General features: G+C 42.3%; 1 protein-coding gene across 3 annotated transcripts in view; it reads right to left on the bottom strand.

The window, feature by feature from the left end:
* The window catches only part of LOC121282627 (kelch-like protein 4), a 414,008-nt gene that overhangs the window by 10,930 nt on the left and 390,003 nt on the right, over positions 1-13,075 (bottom strand). For all 3 annotated transcript variants that reach the window (XM_041196421.1, XM_041196420.1, XM_041196422.1), the window contains 2 exons: positions 6,894-7,106; positions 4,206-4,377 (listed from right to left, as the gene is read on the bottom strand). In XM_041196421.1, the coding sequence (XP_041052355.1) occupies positions 4,206-4,377; positions 6,894-7,106 (385 nt within the window). The remainder of the gene's footprint in view (positions 1-4,205; positions 4,378-6,893; positions 7,107-13,075) is intronic.

Below are 13,075 nucleotides of genomic sequence, written 5' to 3'. Positions count from 1 at the left end.
CTCACCGAGGGCAGCTCACTTGCACTGTGTGATCAGGGTCGTATTATAGAGATGCAGTCATGAAACTTTAAAAGTACCTGAACCTTTGTCTGCCTTCAGCACCTGAGCCCTTCAGGAGCACAGCGGCACAGGTCACAAATGCTGAAGAGATGGGGGCCAGCTCCACCTTAAAGGTGCTGAGAGCAGACAGAGAGCATGAAAGAACTCTGTGGTGCCTGCCCACAACAGTCTGGCAGCAATGACAAGCACCATCGAGGTCCAGGCATCAATAATATATCCAGGGAGCATGAGGCTGGACCATCACTTTGGTCTGAAGGCCGCAAAAAGCACAGGGACGAGGCCCCGGATTGAGACACCCAACTTTATCCTGTGCAGAAAGGTTTCACATCCGAGTGATATGAGCACTGATTATCAGAAGAATGAACCAATTGCAGGGAGACATTCTTGGGAATTTACCTACAATAGTGAACATTATGTATAAGCGATTAACATCCGTGCAACTACACCTTCTTAACTTTGTTAACCCTGCCACTACATCTTGGTGCTCCCCGGACATCCACAGAGGAGGTGGAGGCAGCCTGCTGACTGCTACACCCCGTCAGTGATAACCTTGGCAGGTGTCCTCCGGAGGGACAAGACCTGGAGGGCCCCAGCATGCTTTCAGGGTCCTGCTGTGTGGTGGTGGCCGTGGAGCTGGAGCTGCTGGGGTCAAAGGAAGAGGGGATTCAGATGGGCTGGACACTGGGAGTCACTTGGGTAGATGGCCGTGGGGTGTGCACCTGCTGATTCTCCTCCCTGTGGGTGCCCAAAGGCCCCTGGTTGGCTCCTTGAGGAGGAGGGGTAGCTGGAGTTCGAGTTGCCCCACAACCCTCTCGCATACATATTATTGGGGGCTAACTATGACAAATAATTTCATTGCTCTGAGCAACGCAGGAGCAATGTCTTAGCAGTGTTGAACTTGGTGTGTTGGCATGCCGACGCTATCACCTCAGCCTAAAGGCGGACAGACTCCTCCATCGTGTCTTGCAATCTGAGGAGTGCAATGGACATCCCTTCCTGATGTTCCCGAGCTTGCCTTTGCAGCTCCAGCAACCGTGACATGACCGAGTCCAGAGGCTTGTCATCTGACTCGGACTCAGCAAATTTCTGGCCCCCGGCAGTCCTCTGAGTGCCAGGGACCTGGGAAGATTCCTGCACTGCTGTGGATCAGAAAGTGTGATGTGCTCACCAGGTTGTGATCCTGAAGCTACTCTAAAGCTAGGTCCCACCGAGGTATGTGTCTCTGTGTTGGTGGAGCGTATGGCTGAGCGCTGTGACAGGACTTTAAGGAGGGTGCTTTCAGATTCGTCTTCAGTGGTTTCTTCAAGGCTTGATTTGGGGGCCCTGGGTCATGGGTTCCATCGGCTATTTCCCAGGTATACCTGCGAAGGCAAGGGGAGATAATTAGTGCGTGGCAGCGGCCTGTGAAACAGGACACATCACTCAGCATGGTTGTCAGATGGATGTTGCACTGCTGGATCTTCACTTGGTAGAGCACTGCTGATCTCACCGTCAGCATAGGACTGGTCCAGATCCTCACTGGCCAGCTGGATGGCTCTGTTTTCAAAGTCTATGAGGAGCTTGATTTCAGGCATTCTTCCACTGGTCTGCAACCTTTCCCTCTTGTTGTGTGCCAGCTTGCCTTGCATGAATAGAGATGGAGAGAGTGTAAGCAGGATGATAAGCAGGCCTGGCATGTGTGGGTGATGAATGGTACCATGGATGGGATGAGGACAATGACTGTGTGTGTGAGAGAGTGAATGGTGATGTCCCTTGAACTGGTAGTGAGTGAGGGCCTTGTGGATGTGTGATGGGATTGGGAGTGTGTGAGTTGAGAGTGAGGAGAAGAGTGACTTACCCTGGCAGAACAGAGGAGATCATTCATCCCTTTGCAGCACTGGCTGGCTGTCTTCTTTTGCAGGGTGTTGGCGCTGACCAGTGCCTTCCAAGCCAGATTGGCGGTATTGCTGCCCATCCTGTCGCCATAGTGGGGATAGAGGACATCACGACGGGCCTCCACTGCATCCAAAAGGCACTCGAGGGACACATCATTGAACCTGGGGCTGCAGTCTTTTTGCCTTTCAGGGCTGTGTCTTCCGTCCAGCAGTCCTGGGCTGGAAACACTGAATGGCAGGCACGCAACCCCTGGCGTGATGAAGTGGTGAGGTGATGGCATGGTGGACAAATGAGATCCTGCCCACCATGGAAACGACGTGCTTCCCAAGAGTGCATAATTAATGTGGCAGGTTTGGGACGATACGGCGTGAGAAGCCACCATTGCGGCTGCCGGGTGAAATGTCGTTTTGATCATCCTCAGTGCAAATCTTGGATTATTCCGCCCAAAGATACTGTTTAGCATAGGTACTTGCTTTCACAGATGTGGAGTTGTACTCTGTACCGAACATTCAATATGTCTAGGTTATGAAAGGGCTCACATCTTTCAATGGATTCATGACCTTCTGCAAGTTTCCCCCATATTCTACTTGATGACTTGATGAATCTTGTCCATAAATACAAAGCAGGTCCTGGGACAGTACCATAGGGCTGCATTTTGCAGATGTAAAGTTGCCCGCAGTCATAACACGCTACGGGCAGGCTAAACAGTGGGACTGCCACTCCTCACTCAGGAGAAAGTCCCACCCTTTGGAGCTGCTTTCCAACCTGATTGGTCGGCAGCTCCATCATTCATGGCAGCACCAGAGCTGAGTAGGGGCACTGCCAGGACTGCATGCAGAAGGCCAAAGAGGATCATGGCTGCCCTGAAATGGTAATTCTCAAGATTTTAGGATGGAGAGGGATCTCAGTCCCAAGGGAAGGAAAAGGGGGCGGGGGTTAGGGGGGGTAGGGTTCTGTCAGACAGGCGACGCAGAAGGAAGGAAAGGGGGGTAACATCTTGCCAGGGGGGTATCTAGGTCTGTCTCAGATGCGTGCAGGGCACCCCGCCGAATGAGCTACTATCCTTCCTTCCCATCATTGCTCATATAGGCCTTTAAAAACGGCCTGCCGACTCCCACCCGAATGCTCAAGCCATGTATTATGGCATGGGCAATGTATTAATTAGGTCAATAGGCTTGTTAACAATCCTAAATGACCCTTAATTATTTATTTACATATGGTGGGTGGGCTGCCAATTTCGGCGCCCGCACACCCAGCATATTATGGGGGTGAGCTAGCCACCCTATCTATTTTACATGCCCCACTTGATGAAAACACACCTGGCAGGGCAAGTAAAATCCAGCTATGGTGCAATCTAATCTGTACAATTAATACAGTTGGTATATCATTGCAAAACTTTATCACAACTCCGTGTTACAAATGCTGGACTTTGTAAGGTGGTTATATTTTAAAATGTCCCCTTTAACTTAAGGTAAAATTGGGCATTCCGGAAGCACCCCAGCTCAGGCAGACCTATGTGATCTGGTTGCAGTGGGACGAAACTCAAACAGAAACCTACTGAAATAAAGTGACTGTTTTCACACATTTCCACAGTGATTCACAGTAAAGGGACAGCTGCTTTTGTGAGACCCAGGCAGAGAGAGGCAAGGCAGATACTGGTGTGGAGAAACAGGGTTCTGGTAGAAATTTGCTTTCTATTCAGAAGGATGGGAGCAGAACAGATGGGACCTTTGGAGACTTAAGGAGCAAGGAGTCACATGAGATGGACCTTGCTGATGGAAGTTGAATCTAGGAAACTCAGGCTGAGTGGAACAACTTTCAAAATACATGTCAAAGGACACTGGAAGTTGCAACCTAGATTGACAGGACAAAGTGAGCCTGCTGGAGAGCTGCGAGTAACATTGGACCTGTTTTGTAATGCTACCCATCTGCCAGAAGTGCGGTGCACAGTGAAAGGGGTTATAAAATATATCTTGATTAGATTAGTTAGTTAATGTGAAAGTACCTTTTCTTTAGTTTGGTGCATTAGTTGCCTGTTAATTCATGTTTGATCTATGTTAATTTTAGTTTGTTTGTTATAATAAAAGTCTTAAAATGTGAAATCTTGTCCTCAGTAATTTTTATTGATCATTTGGGAAATTCATCTCATTTAAAAGTTATTGGTCCCTACAGGGATCGTAAGAACTGATAACTTTTTTCAGAGAAGATCTTCTAAGTTTACTGTAATTGCAAATCTATTTATATTCTGTTGGTTCCTGATGATCTATTACCTCTGTCCATTCATTATTTTGTGCATCATAAGATTCTACAGTATTTAGGTAAGTCTGTCCGTCGTATCCTCCCACAGCGTATAGCTTGTCCCCAAGGAGGCACACTCCTACAGCATCTCTTGGAACACTTAAAGGTGCCACGGTTGTCCAGGTGTCTGTTTTGGGATCGTACCTACACATTTAAAAATAAGAAGGTTAGTTTGCAAAACTGGCCAATCTATATATGAAAATTGTTTCAATTTAGCATTCTCAGAAGATATTGTACAAGTCTATGGTTAAAAGAGTGGTTATCTTATGAATTAGGCAACTTTGCTTAATGTCTTCTCATTTTGAACCCTTTGAAGATTCATTATTGTCAAATATCCATGTACAGGCTTGAGATGTAATAGAATGTATTTGCATAGTTGCAAAAAGTCTAAACAGTGGAAATAATCTGATTATATCTGTGAGAATGGATTTCACTTCCAATTAATTAAATGGAGGTTTAGGAAAGTGCCATGAAAAGACAAATAGGATTCTAGATTTTAAATACAGGGCTTTAAATACAAATCTAGGGGGTAATGATGAAATTTCAGAAGTTTTGAGGCAGGCCAAAGTTGGAATACATGGGTATCCCAGAAACATCAGAAAATTGAGAATGACATGAATCAGATATGCTAATCTAACATGCTTGATTCTCTGACCCGTACTCTCATGAGCAAGATTCTGCAGCAGGCACAAAGCATTGCAAAAACGTACCCTGTTGTCTGTAGTTTTGGCTGCCCTATTATAGAAAGGACATTGAGCCAGGATAAGCTGCACCATAGATTTACCAAGAACAAGAGGATGTAGTTATAATGATAGAAGTGAAAACTTCAGGCTGTGTTCACCGATTACTAGAAGTGTTCAAAAATGTGAAAGGTTTTTCATAAGGTAAATATTGAAAAATTACTTCCCTACGCTGGTTAGTCAAGAACAAAGGAACATAAATTTAGGCCACACTAGGCACTTTAAATGTGAGATTGATTTTTTTTACGCAAGTCTATTTGAATTGGTTTCAATACATATTCTATCACAATATTTAAGCTCAAACTAACAAACATTTAAACAGGAAAAATATTAAGAATACAGGAAAACAGCTAGGAACTAGTGTTATGAGTAGATAGCTGGATTGTGGAGCTAACACAGGCATAGACACAGAGCTGGATGAACATTTCCTGTGCTGAAATTCTGGAGGGTCTATGAAATGTCAACGTATTGTTCTAAGAAGGTGCTCCAATCTATCAAACAATGTAATATATACAAGGGAGAGAGAAAAACTCTTTTATTTTTCTGGCCGTCTGTCCATAAGTAGAGGTGTTTTAATTTTTGAAATAGACTGTAGCATGTTTCCCCAAACTCTCTTTTTGTGAAATCATTTCAAAGTAACTTGCAGCAAATGCTAGGGTTAAATCAAAAGCATTGTTTATTCATACATTCAAACCTGGGGGATGGTCGCCGTAATTACATACACACATATACAAGCACACAAGAAGAATAGAGCAAAGAAAAAAGTTTTACAATGATGAATAACTTTTATAAATGAACCAAAAGTATGGATATAAATTCAAGTGAATGTCAGAGTCCAGTGAGAGTTCCTTCTTAAGGTTCAGGTGAGTTAGCTAGCTGAAAGCAGGAGTTGCAGGATTTCCTTAAAGTTGTTGATGATGCAGTAAGATGAAGTTGGTTCCTTAATGCCATTGAATAGCCTCAGGACTTGAGAAATCAGATGGGTTATGAGCATGCCAAGAATAAAATAAACGGACGATATATTTTTCTTTTTAACATTTGTCATGTCTGCTTTACAGGGGATGGCAGGAATCTTCCAGAGAACTAGACTTTGAGGAGGTTTAAACTTAAGGTCAAAATTCATTGTTCACTTTAGGAGATAGATGGTGGCTATTAATGCTTCCATAGATAAAAAAAAAGTTTCAATGGCTCTCTTTTTGCCATATGTTCAGGCTGGGGAGATAGACAGTCTGTTGCTCCCTTATTTCATTGATTGTAATGGGTCCACACAAGGATAGGTGTGAGATTCCACAAGGATAAAGGCTGATCTTTGTTGTGTAATTAATTTGGAACTGGCCAGAACTGTAGCCATATTTCAAATCATATGACCTGTAGCAGCCATGTTTTTGGTCTAGCAAAGTCCATTTTTTAAATAGGCAGAAAGTAAGATTTGATTTAAACAGTTTATGATCTATTTCATGTATAATGGACATGACAAATGTTATAATTTCCTTTTTAATATTGTACATCTTAGGTATGTTTTATTTTTGGCATGGTCATAACCCATCTGATTTCTCAATTCCTGAGGTTGTTCAATTCCATTAAGGATCCATTTCTCCATCATGAGTCTACCTACCGTAGTGTAATGGGCTAATAGAATAGATATGCTTTCGAGTGATGTAGACTATGATGTATCTGTGACATCAGCAGTCATGTGCTGGAGAGTCTGTATAGCTGACAGGCAGCATTCAGAGGAGATGTGCCTACACAGTAACCCACTTTGTATATATTGCACATAGTGTAAATAAACTAGATTTGAGCAACTACCTGAGTAAGGCTACAGTACCCCTTCATAAGATACATGATCTATCACACCCATCAAATGCCTACAGGCAAGGAAGGGAGTTAGCTGAAGGGGCCAAGAAACTTGACCATTCTTACCGTTCGACACAGTCTGACAGCCTGGAGCAGTGGTTAGAAGCAGGGGCATCATGTCCTCCCACTGCGTAAAGAAAACCATTGCACGTAGCAACTCCTACCCCTCCTCTTCTCTTGGACATGGGTGCACACATGCTCCATTTATTGGTGTGAGGATCAAAACACTCCATTGATCGTAGGCAAGAGCTGCCATCTCGCCCACCTACTGCATACAGCCTACAGAATAAAACAGTCATCTTTAGGAATTCACAACACAAACAAAATAAAACTGAGAACCTCGAGAATGTGGTTGGGCCACTATATTATCCAGTGAAACCAGAAAAGATTAAGTTCAAGTTGCAGGTACTTTGGAAAAAATATGGGGCAGAATTTTCTGCCTGCTGGGCGGGCGGGCCCAACCCAATCTCCGGCGGGCGGGGAGCCGAACCCCGCCAGAGAAGCAGGCCCTGCCGCCATTTTACATAGGCGAGCAAATTAAGGTCCGCCCAGCATGATGTCTGCTGGGAAGCGCTATGCGCTTCCTGTGCGGGCAGGGGGGGGTGGATTCCACAAAAGTGAGAGTGCGCTTTTTCACGCATGCGCACGAAAGAGCACACATCTCTCTGTGGCTAAGTGCTACCTCAGAGAGATCACTGACACTTTTAAAAACATTTAAAATAGAAAAGAAAAATCCTTAACATGTCCCCCTCATGTGACAATGTCACATGAGATGGGACATGTTCATAAATTACACTAAAACTTTATTAAACTGTTTAAAACCCTACATGAAACCTCATCCCGCTGGTGGATGAGGTTTCATGTATTTTCTATTGCCCTGGCCCGCCCGCCAACCTTAAGATTGGACGGGCAGGTCCTTTAATTGTTTCAATGATCCTGTCATTGGCCTCAATTGTTTAATTGTTTCAATGAACCTGTCAATGGCCTCAATTGGCCATTGACAGGTCGGCGGGTTCACAGCTGATTTTGCTGTGCCTCCGTCTTCCTGAAACTTTAAATGGGGTGGGATGACATCAGGAGTTCCTCCCCACCTCCCAACGTCATCCCTCGCCTCCTGCTCGCCTACCGCAAAATTCAGCCCATGGAATTTGCTTTTCTGTGTTTTGTAAATTTGAACATGTATCCATTACGAAGAGAGTCCCAGCTCTGATTTTCAGTCCGTGCCGAGTTAGTCAATCTCAGCAGCAACCATATGTAAGTACCTTGGGAGAGGATGGGAGAAAAGTTGAGAAGGGAGCGGGTGAGGATGTAGGTGAATACAAGTCAAGGAGAATTTGATTCACATGGAAGAAAAATAGAGGCAAATTCTGGGTTAGTCCATATCACTTGAGGTGAGCAGATCTCCTGTCACTTTCACTAGTTACTTGTCAAAAGGACAGTAGGAAAGAGTTTTTTAAATAAGGTTTACAAACTGTTCCATTAAATGGGATAGGGCTTTTGCAAGAGATGTCATATTTTTGTGTGGATTCATTAGGTAATGTCAGAATGGCTTAAATCAATAAAATTTTATCGCCTCTCACAATACTGTAGGGAGTAAGGTTCTCATTAATATTAATTAAATTTGAATTAATATTTCTACATTGTTAACTGCTGTTCAGTTCTGTTCTTTCCCCAAAGAACAATGGACAAGATTAAAGGTCAGTCTATGTGGAATATTAGTCCATTCTTAAAGTTGTTTGTTTAATTTAATGTGATTGATCCTGATGGAATTTGAGATAGAATGATTGTCAATGATGGAGGGACAAGTAATGTAAATAACCATCAATTCTCTTCTTGAATGCGACAGCATTTGTTTTATATCTTTCCCAATTTAAAACTCTTCAACATGGATTACCCAGCCTGTATTTCTTATAATTATAGCAAAAAAGGTGCAAGGCTTGGACATAACCTGTTGCTTAAAAAAGGTATAAGCAAGCCATTTCAAGCTGCTACTATGCAGTGATTATGCAAGTGGTATTTTCCATTAACAAGATGCTGCGTCAGTCCAGAAAGACATTCTGCCTACCATTCAATTAAGCAGGCCACACACCCCAATGATTGAATAATCAAATCAACAGCATGTTCCTTGGGTTGTTTGTAATAGGCAGAGTACAGACCATATTCAACAAGCCCAGGCTTGTAAAACTGAAAACAAAACATCTACTGTTAGATGTGATTCTATAATTGGGCAGCACATGCTGAACAATCATGAATATGCTATTAGCTACACCAACAACCAATTTAAAATAATCAGTCAAACACATAATGTGGCTCATTTATACTTGCTAGAAGCAACATACGTTCATACACAAGGACCCATTCTCTGCAAACAAAAGGATATGTTCAAATATTGCACTTCGTTTGAATTACTGGAGCAGAGTGAACCTATAGGTTCTCCATTGCTTTCTCCATGGCAACACTCAGCCAATTAGAGTAAGCTTGCTAACCAATCAGCACCCTTCTGTCCTGCAGTACAAATTGTTATGATTGTTTGAAATTTGGTATTTTTGTATTTACCCTGATGGATGCAAGATAAAAAGCTTTGGCAACATGTCTCTCTTTTCAGCAATATGCAAAATTTCCTATGTTCAAATTCTTTCAGAGTAACTTGTAGCCAGTTAATACCAGTTTGATGCTATTGTTTCCATTGAAACTAAGGTAGCACCATATTTCATTTTTGGCTTAATTTATGACTCTCAGGGCTTCTCTTCTTTTTCTCACCAGTTCTCTCCATCCTCTCTCCTTTGCTGCACCTGGTAATTCATTTTTTCCTTTTGTTCCATTGGTGCCAATCACACTTTGATGCCTTGCCCAAGTGGGTATCGTTCAAGCATTAGATTTTCCAGTGACTGGTGTTGTGGGGGCATCACAAACAAGCCTAATTCTGGCTTTGCAAATTTCCAGTAGAAGTGACATGGGTTTGGTAACAAAGTGATTATGTTACTGGCTCCTAATAATCCTTAAATATGAGTCCTACCAAGCCATTGTAGGGATTTCTATTCAGGTAATTAACCACATTTATAATGAAAAGGCTGGTATTAGTAGAGTGGCTATGACACTACTGGATTGCTCTAAAGATCCATTTGGTTCACTAATGTCCTTTAGGGAAGGAAACTTGTCTTTATCTGGTTTGGCCTATATCTGACTGCAAGGGGAGGTGGTGATGGCATAGTGGTATTGTCACTGGACTAGTATTCCAGAGACCCAGTGTAATGCTCTGGGGACCCATGGCATGAATTCAATAAAAATCTGGAATTAAAAGTCTAATGATGACCACCAAACCATTGCCAATTGTCGTAAAAAAACCATCTGGTTCACTAATGCCATTTAGGGAAGGAAATCTGCTGTCCTTAGCTGGCCTGGCCTACGTGTGACACCAGACCCACTGCAATGTGGTTGACTCTTCCCCTCTGAACAAGGGCAATAAATGTTGGCCTAGCTATTGACACCCACAGCCCAGCAACAAATAAAAAAAGAACCACCAGAATGTGGTTGACTCTTAACAGCTCTCAGAAATGACCTAGCAAGTCACTCAGTTGTCAGCACCACCTTTTCAAGGGATGGGTAGTAAACATTGCCCTGTAAGCACAATGCCCGCATCCTGTCAATAAATATATATATTTTTAAAAAGCAATTTGCAGGCCAAGAACTTGGATTGTTTTCCCATTCAATACCCTTGTGGGGGTGGGTGGGTGGGTGGGTGGCGTGGGTGCATCTGACACTTGAGCTGAGATCAATTCACGAAGCACAGATCCAGGACTGAACCCAAGACCTTTCTCCCTAGTTTGTCTGGTTCATTCTGCTCACTGAATAAGATGAGCTGTCTGAAACAGATGCTATTTGAATGCACTGCAGAGCTCTCAATGAATTTCTAATGTGTGTCCAAATAGATATCCAGTATATCAAATGCTAAAATATATGGAAGGACGAATATTGTATAGATTGAGAAGCACTTTGTGAATCTGTCTGTCTGAGGGGAAAACTAAAAATAACCTCGACCAATACCCACAGCCTCAGGCCAGTAGGGCAATTTAGTATTTTACCCTCTTCAGTGCTTGAAGGGAGAAATAACATTTCATTGAAATATGAGCCAGAGTTGTTCAGAACTAGTTTTGTGCCTGTTTTTGAACTTGGACATCCAATTACTGGACAGAAAACAGAGTAGCTCCCAGCTATGCCTATCTTTTTTTTGTAGTTGTGGAACATTCTTTGTTACAACCCTATTGTGGACCCTCCCTGACCTTTTCCTCTGTTACATTGATGATTACGTTGTAACCCTGACCTCCCCGCAATTTGCTACATCAAATTCTTCTCCAACTCCTGCAATGGCCCTTCCACCTTTGGTCTCTTACACTCCAGAATGAAGCTCAATTTCTACTTCAATGTCTGTAGCTCATTCTTCCCCGCGGCACCCTGCAGGATATTGATTTTTTTTCCCTCCCTCGTCCTATTTTCTCCTATCCACTTTCATTTTATTTCTCCCCCATTTTAAAGCTACATTTTTATTATTATTTTCCCAATAACTGGGGCTCCTGAAACAGATACTATCTTTGGATGTGTTGCAGCTGCTCACAATAGATTTCCAATGTGCCTTCAAATAGGCATTCAGCATGTCAAATAGTTAGATACGTTGTATGTTGCATCCAATGAGAACGGCTGTGTGCATCAGTGGCTCTGAGGGGAAAATTGAAAATAATGCTGGCAATACCCAAAGACAGCCTCAGGCAATTAGCATAAATTAGCCAGCTTGTCTTTTCCATTTTTTCACTGCCTTACTTAGCAATTTCCATAGGTATGTATCTTAATTTCTTTTTGCTGCCTCCAAAGGTGATCTTTCTATACCATTTTTCTTCTCATTTTTAAAAAAATTTTACATCTACTTACTATTCCTCACCCTTGGTGTTTTTCAGTTCTATAGTGGGGCCTGTTTATCTTTTGAGCCCAATGACAGGTTGTGGACAGACAACATTAATGTAACTTTTCAGCTGCTGATTAACCTCCTGTGTACTTCCAGCACTTAATGTTTCGATTACCAATTTTTCCTTAAATTGAAAGATGGAGTTCACGTAGAATGAATGCAGTTCCAGTTTTCTGCAGCAAAATTCTCAATGGCTCAGATTTGAAGGTTGCAATAATGACGAAACTGTTGGTGTTCATTGTCATTACTCTGTGAAACTGATAGCAACTTCTGGCATCTGCACAAGCATAGTTCCATGTGAAAATCCAGCAGTTGCTCTGTGATTTCCTGTTCCTCCACATCTTGCATTGTTGAAGGCACCACAGATGGTAGCCTTTAGAAATCAATGAACTGATGCCATGCCCTTTGCATTGTAATATTGCTATCAAGCCCCCTGAAAAAGTGACACCCTGTTAAGTAACTGGATTTTTAATGGTGTTCTAAGCCATAACCACTGCTAAACAACTCTCTGAACCTGGAAAGCTTTCTTTTATCTATGTAATGTCAAATTTATCCTCCATTCTAAAATATTCATTGTTTTTTTAGTAAAAAGCTTTAGTCACGTTTATGATATTACAGCCCTTAATGTCTCTGTCCCAATCTTTATTTTGCTCTCTGCATAATTTGTAAAAAGTGAAGGATAATGGATGTATTTTTACTTCTGGTTTGCTATCTGAGAGAATTCTTCACTATGATTGGCTATTTACACTGCTTGATGACATCATGCTATGTTATTCATCTTTTAAACATACCAATCATACAAAAAGATCAGTGAAACAACAGTGTGGGTTTTTATTTAAAGATAAGACTAAATATAGATAGTATTCACCAGGAGGGTACATATAGTACATCTAATCTCTACCACTGCTGTTTGCAGACTGACTACAAGTCATGGGACTAATACATCATATCCTGTGTCAGTGGTAGTGGTGATTAACAGTTGTTTAAGACACACCCCCTTAAAGATGCATGTCACCATATCACAATACACCGCTGCTGCTGGATGCTTGGAGATTCCCTTGATTTGGCTTCGAATTCAGGCTAGTATTGGGAAAATAGATTGCTAGATCTTTGTGAATAGCTTTCTTCAACGTCAGCAGTGAGTGCCATCATGCTATCACAGACCTCAAAATTCAGGCCATTATATCATCTATCATTCAGTATATTTGGTGAGTTTGGTTTAATGTTACATTTTTGAAAAGTTTTACATGTTTTTTTGATTTAACAGAGCCAATCTGCAATGCAGCTACTT

The sequence above is a fragment of the Carcharodon carcharias genome, chromosome 9, assembly GCF_017639515.1.
Source record: "Carcharodon carcharias isolate sCarCar2 chromosome 9, sCarCar2.pri, whole genome shotgun sequence".
NCBI lineage: Eukaryota > Metazoa > Chordata > Chondrichthyes > Lamniformes > Lamnidae > Carcharodon > Carcharodon carcharias.
This window is presented reverse-complemented; position numbering and strand designations above follow the sequence as displayed.